The sequence below is a fragment of the Rattus norvegicus genome, chromosome 7, assembly GCF_021556685.1.
Source record: "Rattus norvegicus strain SHRSP/BbbUtx chromosome 7, alternate assembly SHRSP_T2T, whole genome shotgun sequence".
Classification (NCBI taxonomy): domain Eukaryota; kingdom Metazoa; phylum Chordata; class Mammalia; order Rodentia; family Muridae; genus Rattus; species Rattus norvegicus.
This window is the reverse complement of record NC_141540.1, coordinates 128,184,679-128,204,559: the sequence shown is the minus strand read 5'-3', so window position 1 is coordinate 128,204,559 and position 19,881 is coordinate 128,184,679. Positions and strand designations below refer to the sequence as shown.

General features: G+C 50.7%; 1 protein-coding gene across 1 annotated transcript in view; it reads right to left on the bottom strand.

The window, feature by feature from the left end:
• Positions 1-18,239, bottom strand: part of Tafa5 (TAFA chemokine like family member 5) — a 220,519-nt gene extending 202,280 nt beyond the window's left edge. The window contains 1 exon segment of the mRNA NM_001191991.1: positions 18,116-18,239. Within this exon segment, the coding sequence (NP_001178920.1) occupies positions 18,116-18,227 (112 nt within the window). The 5' untranslated portion in view covers positions 18,228-18,239.
• Positions 18,240-19,881: the final 1,642 nt, after the last annotated feature.

Genomic DNA, 19,881 nt, shown 5'->3' with positions numbered 1-19,881 from the left:
GCCATTCTCTTTTCTGCTTTGTCTTCCAAGGAACTCAATGCAGCTGCTATCAAAGAAAACCTCAAGAGACACTCCATGTCACCACAGGGACACCCAAGACCATGTGTATCTGCATTTGGGCAGGCTCTGTGACCACTACACAGGATGTGAAACCCATGATGTTGCCCCACACAGAGCATCAAGACTCAAAGGTCATAGCAAAGTCATTCCCCAAATACCAAAATTAAATTTATTAAGAGTTAACGGTTCTTCGGTGAATTTATTAATCAATTTGACAACGACTGGGGATTGTAATATAAAAATAATCAGTTGGCCTTCTCACCAACATGAGGTGCCAAGAAGGTGTCATCTAATTTTCCAGTGCCCACTGCTGCAGCCTGCGAAAACTTATTGTTACGTTAATTGAGATGAAAATTTCTCAATGTGGCATTTCAAGGGGGCGTGTGTGCATTTCATCAGCTTTGCACACAGGATTGGGTGGCGGCTGGTGGCCAGCACTAGATTCCCATGCTTTTGCCCCTCCCAGAGCAACTGATCTCAGGATTAGGGGTTAGTATCCTAGGGTGGCAGACAGAAAGACAGACACATGGGACCTTCTCACAGAAATGCATGGAAAGCTCTAAAAACAAAACAAAAACAAAGAAACAAAAAAAAAAAAAAGAGCTCAACCCTTTTTTTTTTCTTTCCTACTGTTAGGCAACTGGGAAACCTCACACAAGCGGGAGCCATTGTATTATGAATCCCTGTAAATAGCCCCAGCATCATCTGAGCAGGTAACTCTGGTCCCATGAATGAAATGGCCCAAACAGACTTCCCTGATGTCATCAGCACCACTGAAGAATCACATCCAGAGCACATGCGAGCTTCCCAGGAACATGCAATGCACGGCAGCAGGACATCCAGCAGCCTTGAGTCATATCCACTCAGGGACTCAGCCTCCACCAGAATGAAACACCACCCAGTTTGGGGAAGTTCATAATGGCTCTGCCCGTGCTGCAGGAAGAATGGGTATGTTACACCCTCTTGATACCACTATTTCCAAGTTTCAATTGCTGATGTTGGATGCTGCCCAGGAGGAAATCCATCCCTGTAACTGAAAACACAACTTGAACCAAAGATGCATGGTCTCACTCTGCAAGCATGTTGCTAGCGGAAGCTGGCCTTGAGGAGACCCAGGTCCAATACTGCTTGCTCTCCAGGAAGCGCCCTGTGTGTGGATAGCACTCTGCCAGGGGAGAACACTTGCTGAGAGTTACTGTGCTGAACCTGAACACACACTGGCCCCTAGCCTACCTTCTGTTCTCCCCACCATTCTGTACCTAGGGAGTCTTAGTTTCTGATTTTATTTGCCTTTAGTTCTACTTAAAAGTCTCTTGGAAATTACCATTTGTCTGTAAGCGCAGTGAAACGCATTATTCTGTACTGCAGTGTGGCCGAGACACTAGACCGTAAGAATAGAAATACTTCAACACACACTACCTACAACGAGGAACCCTTCCCACAGGGCACCTACCAAGACAAAGCTCAGAGCATCTTGCTGCCTGGGTCTGTCAGATGTCCCTGGGCTGCACAAATATAGATCCACAGGCCATACGGTTTGTGGGACCACTTTCTCCAAGTCCCATCTTAAGTTTTGGCCTCCTTCCTAGGCATCACTTTCTTGCATCCCTCCCGGATTCTGTGTCCTGGAGTCCAGTCCATGGCCTTCAACCAGAGATACTCATAAACCTTGATTTCCCTCTCTGAGACCAATCAGCACCTGTCAAGTGCCCCTTAGCCGTGGAGACCTGACTTCACCTAAATGTGGGAGATGTACCACCCACATGTCTGTCCCCTCCTTTTAGGCTGTCCCTGGCTTTTCAAGGCAGAAAGAGTCTCCTCATCACAGGATCTGAATTACACGTTAAGTTTCCTTTCCTCAGCTTGGCAGGGTGCAAGGCCTTTGCCACAAGGTTTCTGGGTCTGTTTGCTAAAGATTGCCTGGCAGAGTTGGGGAAGGCGTGACAGTCAAATAGCAATGCAGAGGCACTTTGCAGCTTGGGGATAGGGAGTCCTCTGAACGCCTCTATAAACTATCCTTACTTTTGTAAACTTCCCCCTCTACTCTGCAAGGAGCCACACCCTGTGAGGTATGTGGTACACTTGAAGGTTTGACTAAGCAATGTTCACATAGGCTCATGTGCTGCGGACATGGCAACCAGCTGGCGGGCTTTGAGAAGTGGTTGGATCCTGAAGTCACTGTCCTAGTCAATGGACTACTTCTGTGAGGGGGTCATCATGTGATGGCATTATTAGGAGACAGAGGAAGTGGGCCACTGAAAGTAGACCTGTGAAGATTATACCTGATACCTCATCTGTTCCTCCCCCTCTCTCCCCCTCCCCCTCCCCTCCCTTTCCCCTTTTCCCTCTCCCTCTCCAACTTCTATATCTCTGTTTCCTGTCCACCATGAGGTATGAAACTTCTGACACACTTCTATTAGCCATGACATACAGCTCTGTCTCGAGAGACAGACGTCACAAGCGTGGGATCATTGAAACCATGAGCTGGTAGAGATCTTCTATCACAGCAAAGCAAAGCTAACACAGAGGCCTCAGTCCAGGCATGGGAGGGGAAGAGTAGAAGAGCTGGGGACAAGAGGTGTCAGTGCTGTCATAGATTCCCACCTGGGAAGCAGAGGCTTTCCCAATCTCATATGCCAGGAGACAAATGAAATCAGGCCAGCAAAGGTAGACCTGTGGTCCGCTAGGCCAAGCTGGGCTCTCTGACTGGAGTTGTAGGGGACAACCAGACACTGGTAGGTAAATAACAAGATTGAGGTGTGGGTGAGTGCTAAGTGGTACAGTTTGGTGACAAAGTATATCACAAGCGCTATCATCATCCTGGCAAGGACTTGTCATCAAATATGACCCAGTTCTAGGCCATGCAAGAACTGTGTTTTGGGCCAGTCTTCACACTATTTGGTATTACCAGGCAGATTTTTTTCCTTATGTGAAATGTTTACATGGGCAAGAAACCCCTAGGAGTGCACACATCAAGGGAGGAATGAGGAAGGAGTGTGGCCAGCACTTTAAGCTCAAGTGCTTTGGAGGTTGGAAGGACAGGTGCCAATCTACAAGCCACACCTAGCCTCACCTCTTCAGGACGTCCCTCAGCAGCACTGACTCTTCTTCAGAGGCTTCTGAAGCCAGAGAGCTCCCATTTTGTAATCAGGTGGGGAATCAAGGGTAGCGTCCAGAAGAGGCCTTTCTGCCTCACTGCCTGCACACTCAGAGACAGCCAGTCTGCATCCCTATAACATAGTAGGACAGGTTTTGCTGTCTCTGCTCTAGAATAAAAACACTGTAACCAAGACCTGGTTTTTGATGGGTTCCCACTGAGCTCCTAAAGGCTACAATCACTAGTGGCAACATTGTTTCTAGAAACATTGATTCCTGAACTTCCACAGAACAATGACAGAGCAGGTGCTGAAGCAGCAGCTAAACAGGGTAGGAGATGGGTGACAGGTTCTGGGATTCAGCAGGCCTTTAAGGAACTCTAGGAGTCCCAACATCTACTTGTTGACCTGTGGAACGCCCAGAGACTACACAGTGTTCAATGGTCTGTTTTCTTGCACTCAATGCTGTCTACTCTGCCTCCTCTCCTGGGCATGCTCCCCCACTTCTGGTACAGGCTAAGAGCTGTGACCTAGTGTATCCTCAGTGTAGTCTCTAGGAGAGGAAGCCCCAATGTCTAGTCAGGCCTTCATTTAAGGCCTGGATGAATGTAAAAGGCACCTACCTCTCCAAACTCAGCTTTCTTGTCTACAATGACATGATGACATTGCCAGTCACCTAACATCCTGACTACAACAGACAGGAACTTGGGAGAGATGGGCCGAGACTGGAGCATCAGGATGGCGTGGGGCCCAGGGTCAGGACTCCAGGGACTATATACAATGGTTTCTGCATTGAAGGTTGTATACTGTTGTATTGTGAGGACCCTAAGCCTAGTAGGAAGGCCTTGTCACGGCTCTCAGCCACCATAGATAAGGCCAGGGCTAAAGCCTGCCCCTGATCCCAGAATCCAAGCCCTAAGAAAGAGGAGTCCCACTACACCAGGGATTTTCCCTCAAGTGCCTGGGTGCTGGGAATCAGAGGTGTGGGGTGCTTAAGGTTCTCTGTCCATCTTGACACATCCTGCTCCTGTTACCTTGTCTGCTGCCACCACCACAGCCAAGTTTGTACTAAAGTCAACCCAGTTCACTATGGCAGCACGCATGGTTCTCTCTGAGGGTCACCACCCCATTCCACTATCAAGACACAATCTCCCCACCTTTGGAGAACTATAGTGCAGCCCTCAAGGTGAAGAGCATCATTAGAGGTGAGGGTTCTGAGGCTAGAACATGCCTAAGATCTCAATGATACCTGGGGAACATACAGGGTGAAAGGGGGCTACACCTATTCCAGAAGGCTCATTTGGACTCCCACATAAAAGGACTAGGTCTAGGTACATGGCTAACGTCATCATATTTGAATGTTCCCCCAGGGCTCCTTAGTCTTGCATTAGCCCCCAGGAAGGGGCAACAGAGAACTTTCCAGAAGAGCCAGATCTATACCTCGCTATCTTTCCAAATGATCCATTTAGGACCTTGGCAGCCACACCCAGTTGACCAGTCACCTCTCACCTCCACACTCATTCTGCCCCACAGACAGACTCTTCCGGACAGCATATCTTCCTGGGCAACAACCCTGTTCCTGGTGGGCAGGGCTCTCTGCCCAGACAAACACAGCTAAAGAGATGTGATATGGAGTTCTCTCCAAGCTGTCTAGCACCAACAGCTCTACAGGATGACAGAATATCTTTTTGCAGAGCTTCAAACCATTTACTGAAGCAATCTAGAGTGGTGAGTACCCAGTTCCGTACCTAAGGGCAGGGGCCGTTCACATCTAAAGGTCTGACCTGGAGGTGAGAGTTCTTTGTGTTCAAACCCCAACGCTTTCACACTGAGGCAAAAGGGCACCGCAGTGGTTCTCTGCTTCTCTGTGTATACGAGGAAGATTCGTGTTTTTAGCCTCCCACAGGAGGTCCCTGTGGTGAAATATGTACGGTGACTGGTACCATCTGTTTACAGCAAGGAATGGCTTAAGATGTACGCACTTGCTGGAAACGGAGGATTCTGGTGAGGACAGGTAGGTCCTTAGGTATTGAGGTATTGTCAAAGTAGGGCCCGAGCATGGTGTCTGTGGCAGGCTGCTGCAATGATGTCACACAGGATGTTTCCTGATACAATACATGGGATTAGAGGTCAAGTGTGTTCCTGTGTCTCAAGACTGCAAAAAGCCCACAATGCCCTCCAGAAAATGCTGCAGCAATTGGGTGGACCATCTATAGCAGTCTTCCTCTCTGAACTGCTGGTACCTGTCAGGCAGCAATGCTGAAATGTCTTGCCAAGCCACACCTAGAGGCGACAAGGCAGTCCATTGGTCAAAGCCAGGCACTACCAAGCTATACTGTGAGCTGGGGAGACACTGTGTTTTCTGAGCATGAAAAGCACTGAGGACTCTTAGCTTGCTGTGAGATGTGATGTGGAACATTCCACACGGTCCTCTGCAAATGGACGTTTTACGGTAAGAAAACAAAGGAAAGGAACAAATGAATGAAAATCTAGACTTCCTAGACTGTGGAGTCACCAAGGAAGAAGCTTTAGTAAGGTGACCTAGAAGCAAGGGCTTCCCAGAGTGCTGCTGAGGTACTTATGAGGCCCACGAGCCCCACCTCACACCACACACTCCCAGCTCAGTCGCCCTCCTCTCAAGGTCTTTGCCCCCAGTCCTGTCCATCATCAGAAAAAAGCAGCAGACTGCCCTCTTGATCCTCTCCACTGCTCCTCAAATCCTACCTCATCCGCCACAGGTGACAGCCACCACTTCTTCCAAGAGGTCCCCTACCTGCCCAATGATTGCTTTGACTGCTGCACTGGTTTTAAGTGAGAAGCACACTCAGACCCCACAGTCTCAGCTTGTACCCACTGGGTTAAAATTCACAGAAAGCTTCCCTCAAAGGTCCTAGACCTGGGGTTCTCAAATCTGTGGGTCAAGACCCCTTTGGAGATGAACGACTCTTTCATAAGAGTTACATATCAGATATCCTGCATATTAGACAGGTACACTGAGATTCATAACAGTAGCCAAATCACAGTTATGAGGTAGCAGCAAAAATAATTTTTCCACAGCATGAGCAACTGTATTAAAGGGCCGCAGCATTAGGAAGGTTGAGAACCAATGTCCTAGACAGAGGCTTCAGAATCCAAGACGACAGTGCACACTCCACAGAGAGTCACATGTACATACAAAGCAGGCAGAGAGCTAGGTAAGGACACGGCAGAGAGCAAGCCCAGCTTCCACAGTGAGTGTGGAGAGGGTGGCAGGTGAAAAGCATGGAAGACCTTGAGTCACATTCCCAGAGCGGTTGGATGCTGACAGGCACCCACAGGGTCCTTTACAAGAGCTCATGATTTTCAGTTTAATTCATGTTTGCTTAGTTACGACATGCCCTTCTTGTGGAAAGAGTAGAGAAGGCATGTCCAAGCTGGGTCCTCCCACCTGCACCCCTACTCTGCACAATGACCAGCCAGCCCTGAATTTGAGTCTGGAGCCCCTTTCCCACGTGCTCAAGGTCACCCGACACAGGCATATTGAGTGAAGTGACACTCATCTCCCAGAGTGTCCTGGCTACTTCTGGATTTGAAAGAAACCCATGGCCACCTGAGGAGAGGTTGGTGACTAAGAGCTGTGATGACTGCCCCTTAGGTGTCCTGGACCACTCTGAAGAATTTGAGGCTTTCAGAATGACTTTAAAAATAGCTTCCGCTCCATTCTGGAATATTAGGGAATAAAGGGAAGCAAAGGGAGTGTACCGCTGTGCTCAGGAAGAGCATGGCTTCAGAGCAAACTGTGGTCTCCTCAGAGACACTCCACCTCTCTGTGGGACAGCAGTTCCTATCTTGAAATAGGAAACATGCTGTAGGGGCTGAGCCAGCTGGCAAGGCAATTCCAAAGCTCGAGTGCACCAACTCAGTTGCTTTGGTGGTTTCCTTAGTCTAGGGAGCTCAGGACTCCAAGCCCTGGCCTTCAGAAATGTCTCCAAGTTCATCGTCTACAACAGCTCCGGGAGCCAAGCCCCCCATTCAGAATCAATCCCAGGGTCTGTAACCAAAGTTTCTACACACTTGGCTTCACGTGGAGTTTGACACTCAAAGTTGTCTCGCAATGATAGAGTCCTACACATCATGTCTCAGGTGTGTAGGTTTTCGTCCAGGCTAAGGTCTGCCTCACCCCAGGAAGGCTTTGCCCCGACCAAGCCCCACCCCCAAAAGCTTCACCCAGACCAAATCCTAGTCCTGCCGTGCCCCTCACAGATGGAGAAGATCTGTGGGAACCAGAGGAAGCTTCCTACTCATCTCTCCACACCAAGCCAGCAGCTCCTTCCCGGAAATGAGCCATAGAGGAAACGGGCAGAAACGACTATGCATCAGGCCACAGAGGACTCTGCCTGGCTCCTTCAGCTACTCTAGCATAGAAACTGAGAAACATAAATTAGCACCAATTAATGAAGCCATTTCACTTTATTTAGGACATGCCATCACATAGCAAAACGCTACAGGAGAGAAGTAATTTAAAAACTAGGGTAAGAGTATGTTTCTGGATGGAAGGCCGCTAGCACGTGGCCAAACAGCATTTTAATAGTACTTTGGGGTTGTTAGCATTTTATCTGATAAAAGGAAAAAAATGCAGAAAGGAGCCTCTGGAAACCTGCAGAGATTGCTCCAACATCCCCTAAAATCACCCACCCAGGTTCAGGCTCCCGGATCTGAGTCTTCTCTAAACTGGCTCCTTTGGGTGTACAATAAAGTCCAATGCATGGCAGATACAAGACCAACCACCCGTTCCTTTTTGACTCAGTCTGGAGTCAAAGGACATTAATAGGGCTTTACGAATCTGTTCTCAGGTCAGCCATGCCAGGAAAAAAAATAATCCTTCCGTGGCTTTGCTGTCCAGTGGCTTTCGAAATGAATAAAGAAATTCGTGGACAAAACATAGGGCATGGGCCTTCCTAACCCTCAGAGGGGAGACAACTCTTGGGACAGAGCTGTCTCTGATGAGGCAGGGAGAGACCTCAACGGGCTCAACCACCCCTCCCACTTGAAGCTCAAGATCTAATATGTACGGCGGTTGAGTCCATTGGGTGGAATTAACAGGGTGTCCCAAAGCCCCTCCTCCCCAGCCTACATCTGCACAGCCTCTATTCTCTATGTTTCTTGAGAAATCCCTCTGAAGCTCACTACAAGCTTGGATCTGGGGCACAGGAACCAGGCATGCAGGCTGGGATGCTTGGAGGGTGAGCAGAGAAAATAAAGAAAAGTTAATAACTGTCCCTTATACACGCACGCGCGCGCGTACACTCACACACACACACACACACACACACACACACACACACACACACACACACACACACCCTCTGAAGAGAGAAAAAAGCCCTTGTAGGCTCCTTGATGAACTTAGTTCCCATCACCTCACCCCACTCCAACAGATGTTCTTGGACTTTTCCGGGCTCCTGGGGAAAGGTTAGAAGCACCTTCAACACCGTGTATCTACATTTCTGACAAGCAGCTAGCTCAGCCCCACCCATGACATCTCCCTGAGGCTAATGGAGGAGAGAGGCTCACCTGCCACCAGACACACACTGTGTCTCTAAGACGAGTCAACAGCAGGGTCAAGACGGTGGAATCAGCAGATCTTACCCTAGAAGCCGTCCCACCTTTAAACATCCTCTCTTCTCCACCTCAAAGCCTGTGCTGGTGTTAACCTGCCTGGAAGTAGGAGCTTCCTGAGGGCAGCAGATGTGGCTGTCCTCATATCTCTGGGTGCTGGGTCTGGTACAAAGGTAGAAAGAACAGAGGATGGGCAGAAGGACCTTGGGTTTATATGCAGCAGGCCGGGGCCAGACCACTGAGGGTTAAGACTCACTGTGCCCAGAACAGAAAATGTCCTTTAGCTCAGCCTAGCCACTTGAAAGATCCAACCATTACGGAGTCCTGTGGCCACAGGGAGGAGGGGCCGAGCAGGGAAGGGCAGCTCCAGGCATCAGACACATCTCAGAATACATACAGGCTCAGGCTTCTCCTGAATTCCCACATCCGCGATATCATGAGAAAGCCCCTGGGTGGATTCTGCCATGTGACATTGTATACCATTGCCAAATAGGTAGCCAAAGGTAGAGAGGAACCATCTGAGAACTCTGTGACTCATATCCCAGTCTTGCAGGCACAGGGCTCACAATCTATCCAGCTACTGTCGGCCTTCCAGGCTGGCAGATCTCAGCAACAACCTTAGAGATCAGTATACGCCTAGGGCCTGGGACATCTGCCACACCCTCTGAAGCTCATGTTAAATGATCAAGGTGAAACACAGAAGAGGTGTTCACTGGGAAATGCCTCCGTTTTGTGGAGTGGTTGATGGGTACATTTCCATAGGGTAAACAGCTAAAGCCAAAAAGAAGCAGTTGTCAAGACAGCCTCCTGTTGGTCGAAAACAAGGAATGTCAGTACAGGGGAGCTTGTGACTGGATGCTGTGGCTTTGCAGTTTGGTTCTAAGGCTGCAGACATAGACTCAGTAGGCCCACATGAAACATCTCCAATCCTCTTAGGGAAAATCTCAACCCTGGAGGTCAGTCACCACCATCCATTCAAGCAGGGGAACCAGGACCGGAAGAGGGAAAGCAGGTATTTGCTTGAGGTGTGGTATGCACAAAGGACACACAAGTAGCAGCAGGAAGTGACAATGGAAGGCCCAGTCACAGAAGGCCCAGCGTCAAGAGCCCAAGAGTCTATCTCTACCGTCTCCTAACTGGCTCTCATTGCCCCCTCTTTGGGCTACCCATAGTTCCTTGGCTTACTGAGTGAGGGACAGATTAATGAATGATCCTTGAGGAATCTTTAAGAGCAGTCTAGCCTTTACCTCCCCTTGTTCTATCAACTTGTGATCTCCAGAGACTCATGAGGTTGGAGGCCCAGGTGACAGATTTTGTTTAACACACAGGCGATGAAGTAGGAAAAGCTGCAGATGTACAGTTGCCTCAGATGATCTGGAGGCTGCAGGTGACCACGAGTGAGTGAGTGAGTGAGAGAGAGAGAGAGAGAGAGAGAGAGAGAGAGAGAGAGAGAGAGAAGAGTAGTGCCAGCCACCACTTCTCAGTTCGTCATGGGGCACGTGAGACAGAGATGTGCAGTTCTAGAAGATAATCTGGGAGCTGCAGGTGGCCATGAATGTGTAAGCATGTTTTTAAGTGTGTGTGTGTGTTCACACAAGTGTACTTGTGTGTAGTGGTGGCCACCACACCAGAACACACATACATCCATTCTCCCATGGAGCACATGTAGCCATCCCACAGATAGCAGGAAACCAGAGAGGGCCATGTTGGCCTTTGAAAGGCAGAAACATGGAAATCTTGACGCAGGTGCCCACAGGACAAGAGCATATTGGTAGAGAGGAGTGAATGGATCTGAGTCCCTGCAGAGCACGTGAGGAAGCCTACACTTAACCAGGGCACAGTGACCAAGGCCTGGGGAAGGGGCAGGCTAGAACAGAACCAACCACACATGCTCTCCACCCCCAGAACATACAGTCTCAGGCCACAGCTTCCTGGACACTGAAGTAGCCGACCTGCTGAGAGCAGGGGCAGAATTCCCCACAGAGGAAAAGAAGGGCTCTAGGCACCCCCCGGAACACTCTGAAATCACACGTGGGAACTGGGCTGCCTCCGAGAGAGGCGAGCATAATTAAGCAAGTGGGTGGATGAGGAGAGGTTGATGGGCTCCTCTGTTGCTATGCTGGACCGGGGATGTTTGATTGCCTCTAAATGGCTTCATCACCATCAGCAGTACAGTTCCATGTGTGATAGATACAAAAAAATGAAGACTCGGAGAGGATGTTGCAAGCAACCTTCAAAACATGCTGGTCCCAGCTCTGAGAAACAGCAGCTGAGGGAACGTGTGGAGACACCTTCCCTGTAGCAGAAAGTGATTCCAACAGCAAAGGCAGCCAGGAGGAGGCCTTGCAGCAGCTTTAAAGCCCACACAGGCTTTCTGGATAGGGGAAAGTCCTACTGGGCCCGAGCAGAGGGACATCCTTTGACCTCACAGCTCTGAAGTGTTCTTCATCTCACCCTTTCCAGAAGCCCAAAGTCTCAAGCCCACAAGCTGGGAGATGGCAGTTCATTCCTGTCCACTGGGGACCCACAGGCAAGAAGCTCATGAGCATCCAGTTCAGTCTCCAAGGGACAAGTGGCTAGGGACAGCTTTGGTCATCACAACTGGGAAGAGGGCTATGGCGGTGGAGATGGGGGATGCTGCTCACACCCTACAGTGGAAGGAGAGGTCTAAGTGCATACGATGCCCGTGAGAAACTGACCCAGAGTGAGAACAGAGCACAAAAAGTCCTTGGAGCTAGCAAGGATATGCTGGTTGCCAGAGCTAAGCAAAAGAAGAAGGAAGCCACCAGAGCATCGAGCCTTTTATTCTGGCACCTGGAGAGGCTTCCCTCTGTCCCCCAGGCACACTTTTTCTCAAAAGTGAGCATAGGTCAGAAATACCACAGTTCACCTTCTTTTCAATAAGCCTGTCAGAATCACGGGTCTTCAGGGATCTGACAGGTTAGTTTCTTTTCAGAAGGCAATGGCTCTCTGCTCCATCCAACTGCTCCCTCTGTCCTCCTTGTGGTCCTAGTCCTGAGGTCCCATTGCTGTGCTTCGGCACCTCCCTGGGCTTGTGGCTAAGCTCCTGGCCCTGCAGACACACCCACTTATCAACTGTTTCATCTGATCCTTTCAGTCCTTACCAAGTCCTAGAAAGATAACAGCTAATCGCTTCCCTCTAGCTTACTGCCTGTGGTGAGGGAGAATTGTCTATCATTGCAAAAATAGACAGAAGGCAGACAAGTATCCACAGTGTTCCAGAGAAATATTGTTGTGAGGCTGACCCCAAGCACAAAGTGTGAAAGAGTTGTCTGGAGTGGCTGGGCAGCAGAGTAGGACATGGTCTCAAGTAACTAACACCCAAGGCTTTTTATGACTGGGAACACCTGTTGGGGAGCTGTAGCCCTCTAGGGAGTTGGCTGACAGGGATATCTAAGAAGAAACACAATCAGGCAGACCAAGACTGCCCTCCCCCCAATCCCTGCATCCCATCAGCAAACAGATTCAGGCTCCAGGAGGCTACTGGGAGAGATGCAGTGGAAGTCTCTCTGTTTCTATCTCTCTGTCTCTCTGTCTCTCTTTTTCTCTCTGTGTGTCTGTTCTGTTGTCTGTCTGTCTGTCTTCTACAGCATGAAAGACAAATGCAAGCACCTTCTTACAGTCTACCTGGAAGGCTGGCTTCTTGATACTTTGGGACTTTTCTTGGCAATGGATAGAGAGCAATCAAAGCCTTGCACACGCTAGGCACACACTCTACCACTGCTGTGCCTCCCTAGCCGTCTTCCCCTTTTTATTCTGAGTAGGATACCACTAACTTGTCTGGGCTGACCTTGAACTTGGAATGAGATTCTCCTGTCTCAACAGGAGGACAGGCTGAGCATTCTGTGTTTTGTTTCATTTACTCATTCAGCGAGCATCGCCCGTGTTTCAGGGCCATGATCAGCCTGGTTCTTCATTCCGGGTAACCTATTCCTTGTGACAATCTTCTTGACATCAGGGACCCTGAGGGCTGCATTGCCCCATCTGCTTGTCATAGCCCTCCCTGTCTCTTACTTTGCAAACAATGCCCAAACAAGCAGGCAGGATGTAAGGGGCCACTGATTAACTCCCAACATGGATGGAGCAGAATCTTTGTGCCCAGTGCAAGGTGGATGTGGAGGGGAGATGGCCCAAGGACCCTAAAGAATGCCATGTTTGACACAGATTGCCTCTCCCTACTCTCTTCAGTCCTTCCTTTGTGTAAACTATCTGTCTTCCCACTATGATGTCAGCTCTAGGACAGCAGTCATCTTGTCCATTTCTCTACTCCACAGCCTGGCACCGGGCTGAAGCTCCCCCAACACATATCTAAGGTACATAACAGAGGCTCCATCTCCAGCTTCACGAATTCCTGTGAAGCCGGAGAGGTGAGCCCAGGGTCAGCTCTTTGCAAAGGGGAGACCAACCACAGAGTGACAAGGGAGTCCTGCCATTCACCATCCTCCAGGACAGAGTCTGAGAAGTTGAGGCTTGGCTTCCCAGATCAGAGGGCTAGATTCCAAAGGAGCCCCACTTAGTGGCAAGGGGGAGTGTCCTCTTTTCCCCTGCCAGCCATTTGAAGAAGTGAACATCAGAAAGCACCCAGCATGTATGTTTTGAATATCCAGTCTATCAAGTCTTGTATACGTTCACCATGCTCTCCTCAGTGACAGAGAGGTCCAGAACAGTCACCCAGAGCCTCTGTTAATGCTGGGAATGTCTCTGGATAGCTCAGCTCCAGGACAGTGCACACCGGCTGCCTCTTCACTTGGAGCACCCTTGAGCAGAAGCATCTGAAGGGAGGAGGGGTCAGTAACATTCAGTGTGTGCCAGTGACCTCCATAGAAACCCCCACCTTACAGAAATCTCTGGGGCAGCTCAGAGGTACTGGTCAATGCAAGTAGCCCTTTGGAAAGGAATGAGAAGCCTCAGCCGGTCCTGTTCCTGCCCCTCACAGGCCTTAAGCCAGTGGCTGGTGACACGTAGAAGCAGCTGAAAACCCTCATCTGCCAGGCTTAGATTCTAGACAAGGTACTGCCTGTCCACTCTTTCCCTGATTGAGGGGGTTGGGCATCACTGTAGCCCTGGGTGACAGGTGGCAATCTGCAGAGGTCATTAACTCCAGCACACCACGTTTTAATGCAAAAATGAGCCCTTCTAAAGAGGCAGCTGCCGAGCTATATAAAGAAATGGGGATTTTAATGTTTTGCTTTTTTTCTCTCTTCTACTGCGGCATTATCATAACATTCCCTCATAATTATGCCCATAAAGTCACCTGAAAGTACTTCACGCCACAAAAGTTGCTCTACATATTCTAGACCCTGTGTGTAGAGGCAGGTCCAGAGCTGGGAATTCAGCAGGGAAGAGCCTAGTCGAGCTCTTTTCTGGTACCAACTGCCTGTGGCTTCAAGGGGGTCTGGATAGCTCACAGCTAATGGGAGCAAGAAGCCAGCCCTGTGTAGAACTGTAAAGTGGGCAGTAGACTTCGATAAAAATGGCCCCGCAGAGAGGTTAGGGGAAGGGCAGGGTTAATATAGATCCTCTGCCCCAGCTCTGAAAGGGGACAAAGGATAGTCAAGTCCAAGTTGTTCCCTGCAGGTTTCTAAACAGAAGACCCTCAGAGGATGCAAAATGTCTCTGTCTCCTTGTACCAGGGGCTCTGAGTACAGCTAGGAAAAGCAGCTTATCGTTACATTGTGTGGCAGAAAGAAACAATGTACTTCACGCTCCATATTCATCAAATAAAAACTTAGGGCATAGGAGGCAGGGAGAGAAGGGGAGTAGTGCTTCCAGAAAGGCATCACTTTGTGAAGCCTCTGGTATTTTCAATTTTACCTCCTTGAAACCTTCAGAAATCATATTTGATCAGCAGGAGTACAGCACATCGCCGTCCGCACTAAGTATGCCACAAATTGTATTTGTAAAGGAAATGCGTGTTGGGGACCATCAAAGTGCCTACGCTCGGTTAGTATTCTAATGGATTAAAAACAATTCAAAACTTGTTTGTAATTTCTTCCATTCCCAGCTGCGGACATGAGATTTAACCGAACGGCACAATTCAATTTTAACAGGATTTATTTGAAGAAAGAAAACTCTATGTGAAAGAGGCAGCTCCACTGCCTCGCCTCCACTGGACTCCCCAGTGCTCTAAAAATGAGGCCGTCCTTGGGGCATTTACATGCCAAGAGCGTTTGTCCACCACGCGGCTTTGAAGAGGGAACTTGCCATCTATGCTAAAGCCCAGACTCCTCCACTTGTGAATTAAACACCACTTGCAAGAACCAAAGTCAAGACTCGGGGGTCACAAAGCTCATCTTTTTTTCCCCTCTACGTTTTCTTGCTGCTATAATCCCCCACATGATGCAAGCCAGTGTGGAACGACGAACTCTTTGGTGCTACAGCACACAGCACACCAGCCCCAGGTCCTACCTCATTCAACAAGGGCATCTGGCCAGCTGACCTCCCTTCTCCACACACTGGAGCAATTCAAATGCATGGCTCCCTCTAAGCTGGTCTCAGGAGTTTCCCAGAATAAAGCAGGTCCCCTATTCTTACCTCAAGCACCATCGAACTTTACCCACAGACCTTGACAAGCAGCTGGGTGCTTGTTTATGAAGCGGACTTTGCAAGTAACATTTAGCACACACGAAATAGAGCGCCGATTTTAAAGGCAGCCTCACAGCAACCCCCCCCCCCCTTGTTTCCCCTTTTCCTGGCAATTCTTCCCCAATCCCTGAAAATGACAAGGCTGCATCACCATAGCAACCAGCCTAATTGGTGGACTGCAGGTCTTTCACTAGCCAGAGGGTGGAGCCCACCTCCTTAATATGACTCTCAAGCACATAGCAAAGAAGAACATCCAATGGGCAAGAGTGTTGAATCCCCCCAACAGAAACCAGGCCAGGAAATAATCCAGTTTCCTCCACTTAGCGCCAGGAAGTGAGCTCCATGTGTGTTACAGAGAAACTACGCACCATAGGGCAGCATTATTGAGCCCTAAAAGATGGACGCTGGCTTCCTAAGTGTATCTGCTCCATAGCAGAAAGACACTCAGGGCAATAAAAGTCCTTACTGAAACATCTTGCACACAATGCTAACTATCCTTCATCCCAGATGTGTTGAAAGAAAGGCTGGAAATCACAGGATAACTATCTAATTATCATTTTCTATGCGTTATCAATTCTAAGGGAGGAGAAAAAAGAGAAATATTCTTTTCTCTAGAATTTTAATTCCCAGCTATAAATTATGATGATGTTATTTTGTATTTTAGGGAAATGCTTTAATTTCTCCAATTGCATTTCTGGTGTAATGGGGTGTGTCTGGAAAACGTTAGCTTATTGTCAATTATTCCATTACGTGGTGGGGATGGAAACAGCTATCAAAATGTGGCTGTTCAGAGCTTCATTATTAAAGACTTCTGCTTTTCTGGATAAGACATTCTAACCAACTGCCCTTGTAGCAGAGAACCAACTGGCAGGATGGTAGGACTGTCGTCTTCTCTGACTATACGAGAATCCTTCCCTATAGTCAGATCAAGGGGCAAGCCACCAGGATGGACTGAGGCCTTACTGGGAAACAAAGAACAGAAGCTATGCAAGCTGGGAGTGGACACAAGGCCCAGCTTGGTTGCACCCCGAAGAGCAGAGTGTTGAGGTCAAGGGCTGGGCTGTCATGCAGTTAGTAGCAGTGGGCGGCTGTCCTTTTTCCACTTGCAGAATTGCCTCTATTAACCCAGTCTATAGCTCTGGGCTCTTGGGCTGACCCAAGGACAGTATTACAGGACTGTCTGTGCCTAGGAAAAACAGCCAGCTCCGGTTTCAGCGCCCCTTGCCCCTCCCCCATTGCTGAAGGTGCCACTCCTGGGACAGCACAAGGAAGTGAATTCCATCCTGACCTCACCAGTCCATCTCTGGAGTTTACCCATCTTTAACTCTTCTTGTCTCATTAAGGAATCTAGATTCAGAGATACGGGGGAAGACCCTGAAAGAAGCCAGCAGGCTGCAGAAGGCTAAACAGTGAGCACTCTCCTGTGGCTCAGGCTACCATTCGCCTTTCCCTATCCTAGGGCAGCAAGGTTAGAGAACTGTCAGCAGCCAGTCCCTTGCTTGATGAACCCCAGTGGAAGGTGCCCCAGCAACACAGGGATATGCAGACTGGGCAATTCCTCCGGGCACACTAGCATGTCCCTTAAGATGCCTAGATGATGCTGAGGGTTGAGCTATCCCCATTCAGAGTCGTCCCAAGACTCCGATGACAAATTTGGCCTTGACTTGAGTCTCAAGATCTCTGCAATCTCATTTCAGAGCTGGGATTGGGAGCTAGGAGGCCCCAGGCTCTAGTGATGGCCAGGGAGAAGAGGAGGAGTGAGAAGAATCACTTGGCAAAGGCCTTTTATTTTAATTTTGTAAAGAATCCATATTTTGCCATCACTTCCCTTGCCTGTGGCATTTTTTCATGACAGGTGTTCACAGGCACTAGTTTTTCTTCCCGCAGAGACGGGAAGGCAGACAGAGTAACCAGGCAAGCACCCATCTCTTATAAAGCCTATACCCAGGACTCTAACCAGCCTATATCCACCCCACCAGCTACCAACAATCAGCAGACACCAGTCAGGACGATGCCTACCGGCCCTACAGTAGCCCCAAGACTGTACCCAGGACTCAGATTATCATTTCCCAGATGAGACCTACTGCCACCCATCGTCCCGCTCCCAGCTCAAGCCCAGCTCCAGCCACCCCGTGCCAGGCACTGACCAGCCCGCACCTCCTTTCCAGCCCTTGCCAGACCCACTGGGTCGTCAGTTCATTCCTCTGAACCACCCTTGCAGCGATAGTGGGCCCTCCCCTCCAGTGGCATCCGTCCCCTTACTTCTCCTTTTACAGAAAGCATCTGGCGAGCCCGCTTCCTATCAAGGCAGAAGCTCCTCCACGCGTCGGAGGAACCCAAGCGGCACTCCTGCCCGAGGAGTCCCGCTCAGGCTCGGTTACTGCGTCCCCATAAGTCCCCGGAGGGAGTGTCGCCGGCGGGAAGCTCCGCTCGGTCGCTAGCCTGGGCCGGAGCGACGACCGCAGGGCAGCCGGCACCGCCGTGTAGGGACTCGCCGTGCTGGCCTGGGCCTGATGCTGGCCCTGCTGGCTAGTCCGCGGAAGCTCGCCGGGGCTGCTGCGCCCGGCCGCGGAGTGCCTGGAACCCGGAGCCGCCTGCACCAAGCCCTCCCGGGCCAGCGGAACAGCGGCCAAGACCCGGGACCGCGCGCCACGCGCTCGCAACTCCGCACCGACGCGGGGCGCCCCGCCGGGGCTGGGGCTAGGGCGGCTCGGAGGACCCGAGGCCCTTGTGGGGCCCGAGTGTACGGTACTCACTGCAGTAGGCGATGAGCAGGCTGGCCAGGATCATGAATGCCCAAAAAGTTGAGGACATGCTGGGCAGGGCGGTCGCATCTTGCCGGCTGCTGGTCCTGGGCGATGGCGCCATTGAAGCCGCGGTGCCCGCGCGGGGGGCAGCAGCGCGTCTCAGCAGCCGGCCCTGCCCGCGCCCCCGCGCCGGCCTCCACGTGCGGGCCTCGCGCGTGCCATCCTCCTCCTCGTCCTCCTCCTTGTCCCCGTCCTCCTCCTCCTCCGCTGCCGCCGCCGCGCCCGGGCCCCGGCCCACTGCGCCCCGCGCCGCCCGCCCCGCGCCGCGCCCGCGCCGCCCGCGCCCGTGCTCGCCCGCCCGGGGACGCCAGCCCGCGGCTCTGGGCGTCGCTGCGCGCCCCGGCTCGGCGCGCCCCGTCACCAGTACGAGGGGCGCGCCTGGAGCGCGTGCCCGGCGTGGCGGGGCCTCGCACTGGCCCGGGACCGGCGAGGGAGCGGAGCAGAGGGGACGCCGCGCCCCAGCCGAGCCTCTGGATGGCGACAGAGACAGCCTAGCATCCTGGTATCCTGGGCTCTAGGCGCGCAGGACCCTCAGGGCCATCGGGACTTGGGACCCCCAGTCTTCCACCGAAGGCCTGTGACACTGGGGTCCCAGACCTTGTTTGGTATCTATCCAAAGTGAACTGAAAGTTTATTCAAAGCAAATAATGCTTTCAGCCTGTTGGAACCCATATGTGCCCAGCACCAGGGCTCCAGAGCGTGCCTTGTTGCTCTGAGCCCACCAGGGAGCATCTGAATGCACCTGACCCGCCCTGTCTCTAGAACTTGCCATCCTGTGGACTCTATGTCTACCTGAGAAGACATTCCTGATATACTCGTCTCCTGAGTGTGCTTCAGCCTCCACCCAGACCATGGTCTGTGGTTCCTCGCTCTCCTTATCCGTTTTCCAGAGTGTGTGCAGGGCAAAGTCCCTGGTCTGATTTTCTGAGGTGGGTAGTAGCAGTGACTACCACTCTGATGCCTACTGTTAGAAAACAGGTTTACACCAGTGAACCAACAGAATCCGGTTCCTCCCCCACTTTCCCTTGTAAGTTCCTTGCACTCCAGCAAGAAACTCCCAAAGCTGGGTGTGTCCCCAGTTGGCCCTGTAAGTACATGGCCATGAAGTTCACTCTCCTTACCTTTCTGTGCACCAGTAAACATGCTAATAGAAGACCTAATTTGGGTGTTCACTGGTGTTTGTACTGCGTGGGAAAGGGTGGTACACCCACACAAGATCTCATTAGAAACAGAGACAAATTACTCGGTGGATACCAGCAGGAGTCTTTCACCTTGCACCCTGGTCCAGTATGGCATTTAAAGGGACTATGTTGTACAGAAAGTTGCTGACGGGCTGTAGAAGGGCAAGTACCCAGATTATACACATATGCAGACACATATGCATTCCACATGCACACCAAGATCACACAGGCATGCACACACTCATACCTCATAGCTGAACAAAGATAGTCCACACACACTCCACATGCATACATTCATGCCACAAGCCTGTCTTCACATGACTAACCCACATGTATGCACATTCATGCATGTATATCACCTGGCTACATGCACACACTCCCCTACATATGTCCATGCACAAGGCACTGACATTCATATGCATGCTACATGATCACACATACATCCACATATGTGCACACATACACACATGCAGATGCATAAATATAATATACAGCATACATGCGCACTCACATATACAAAATATATACATGCAC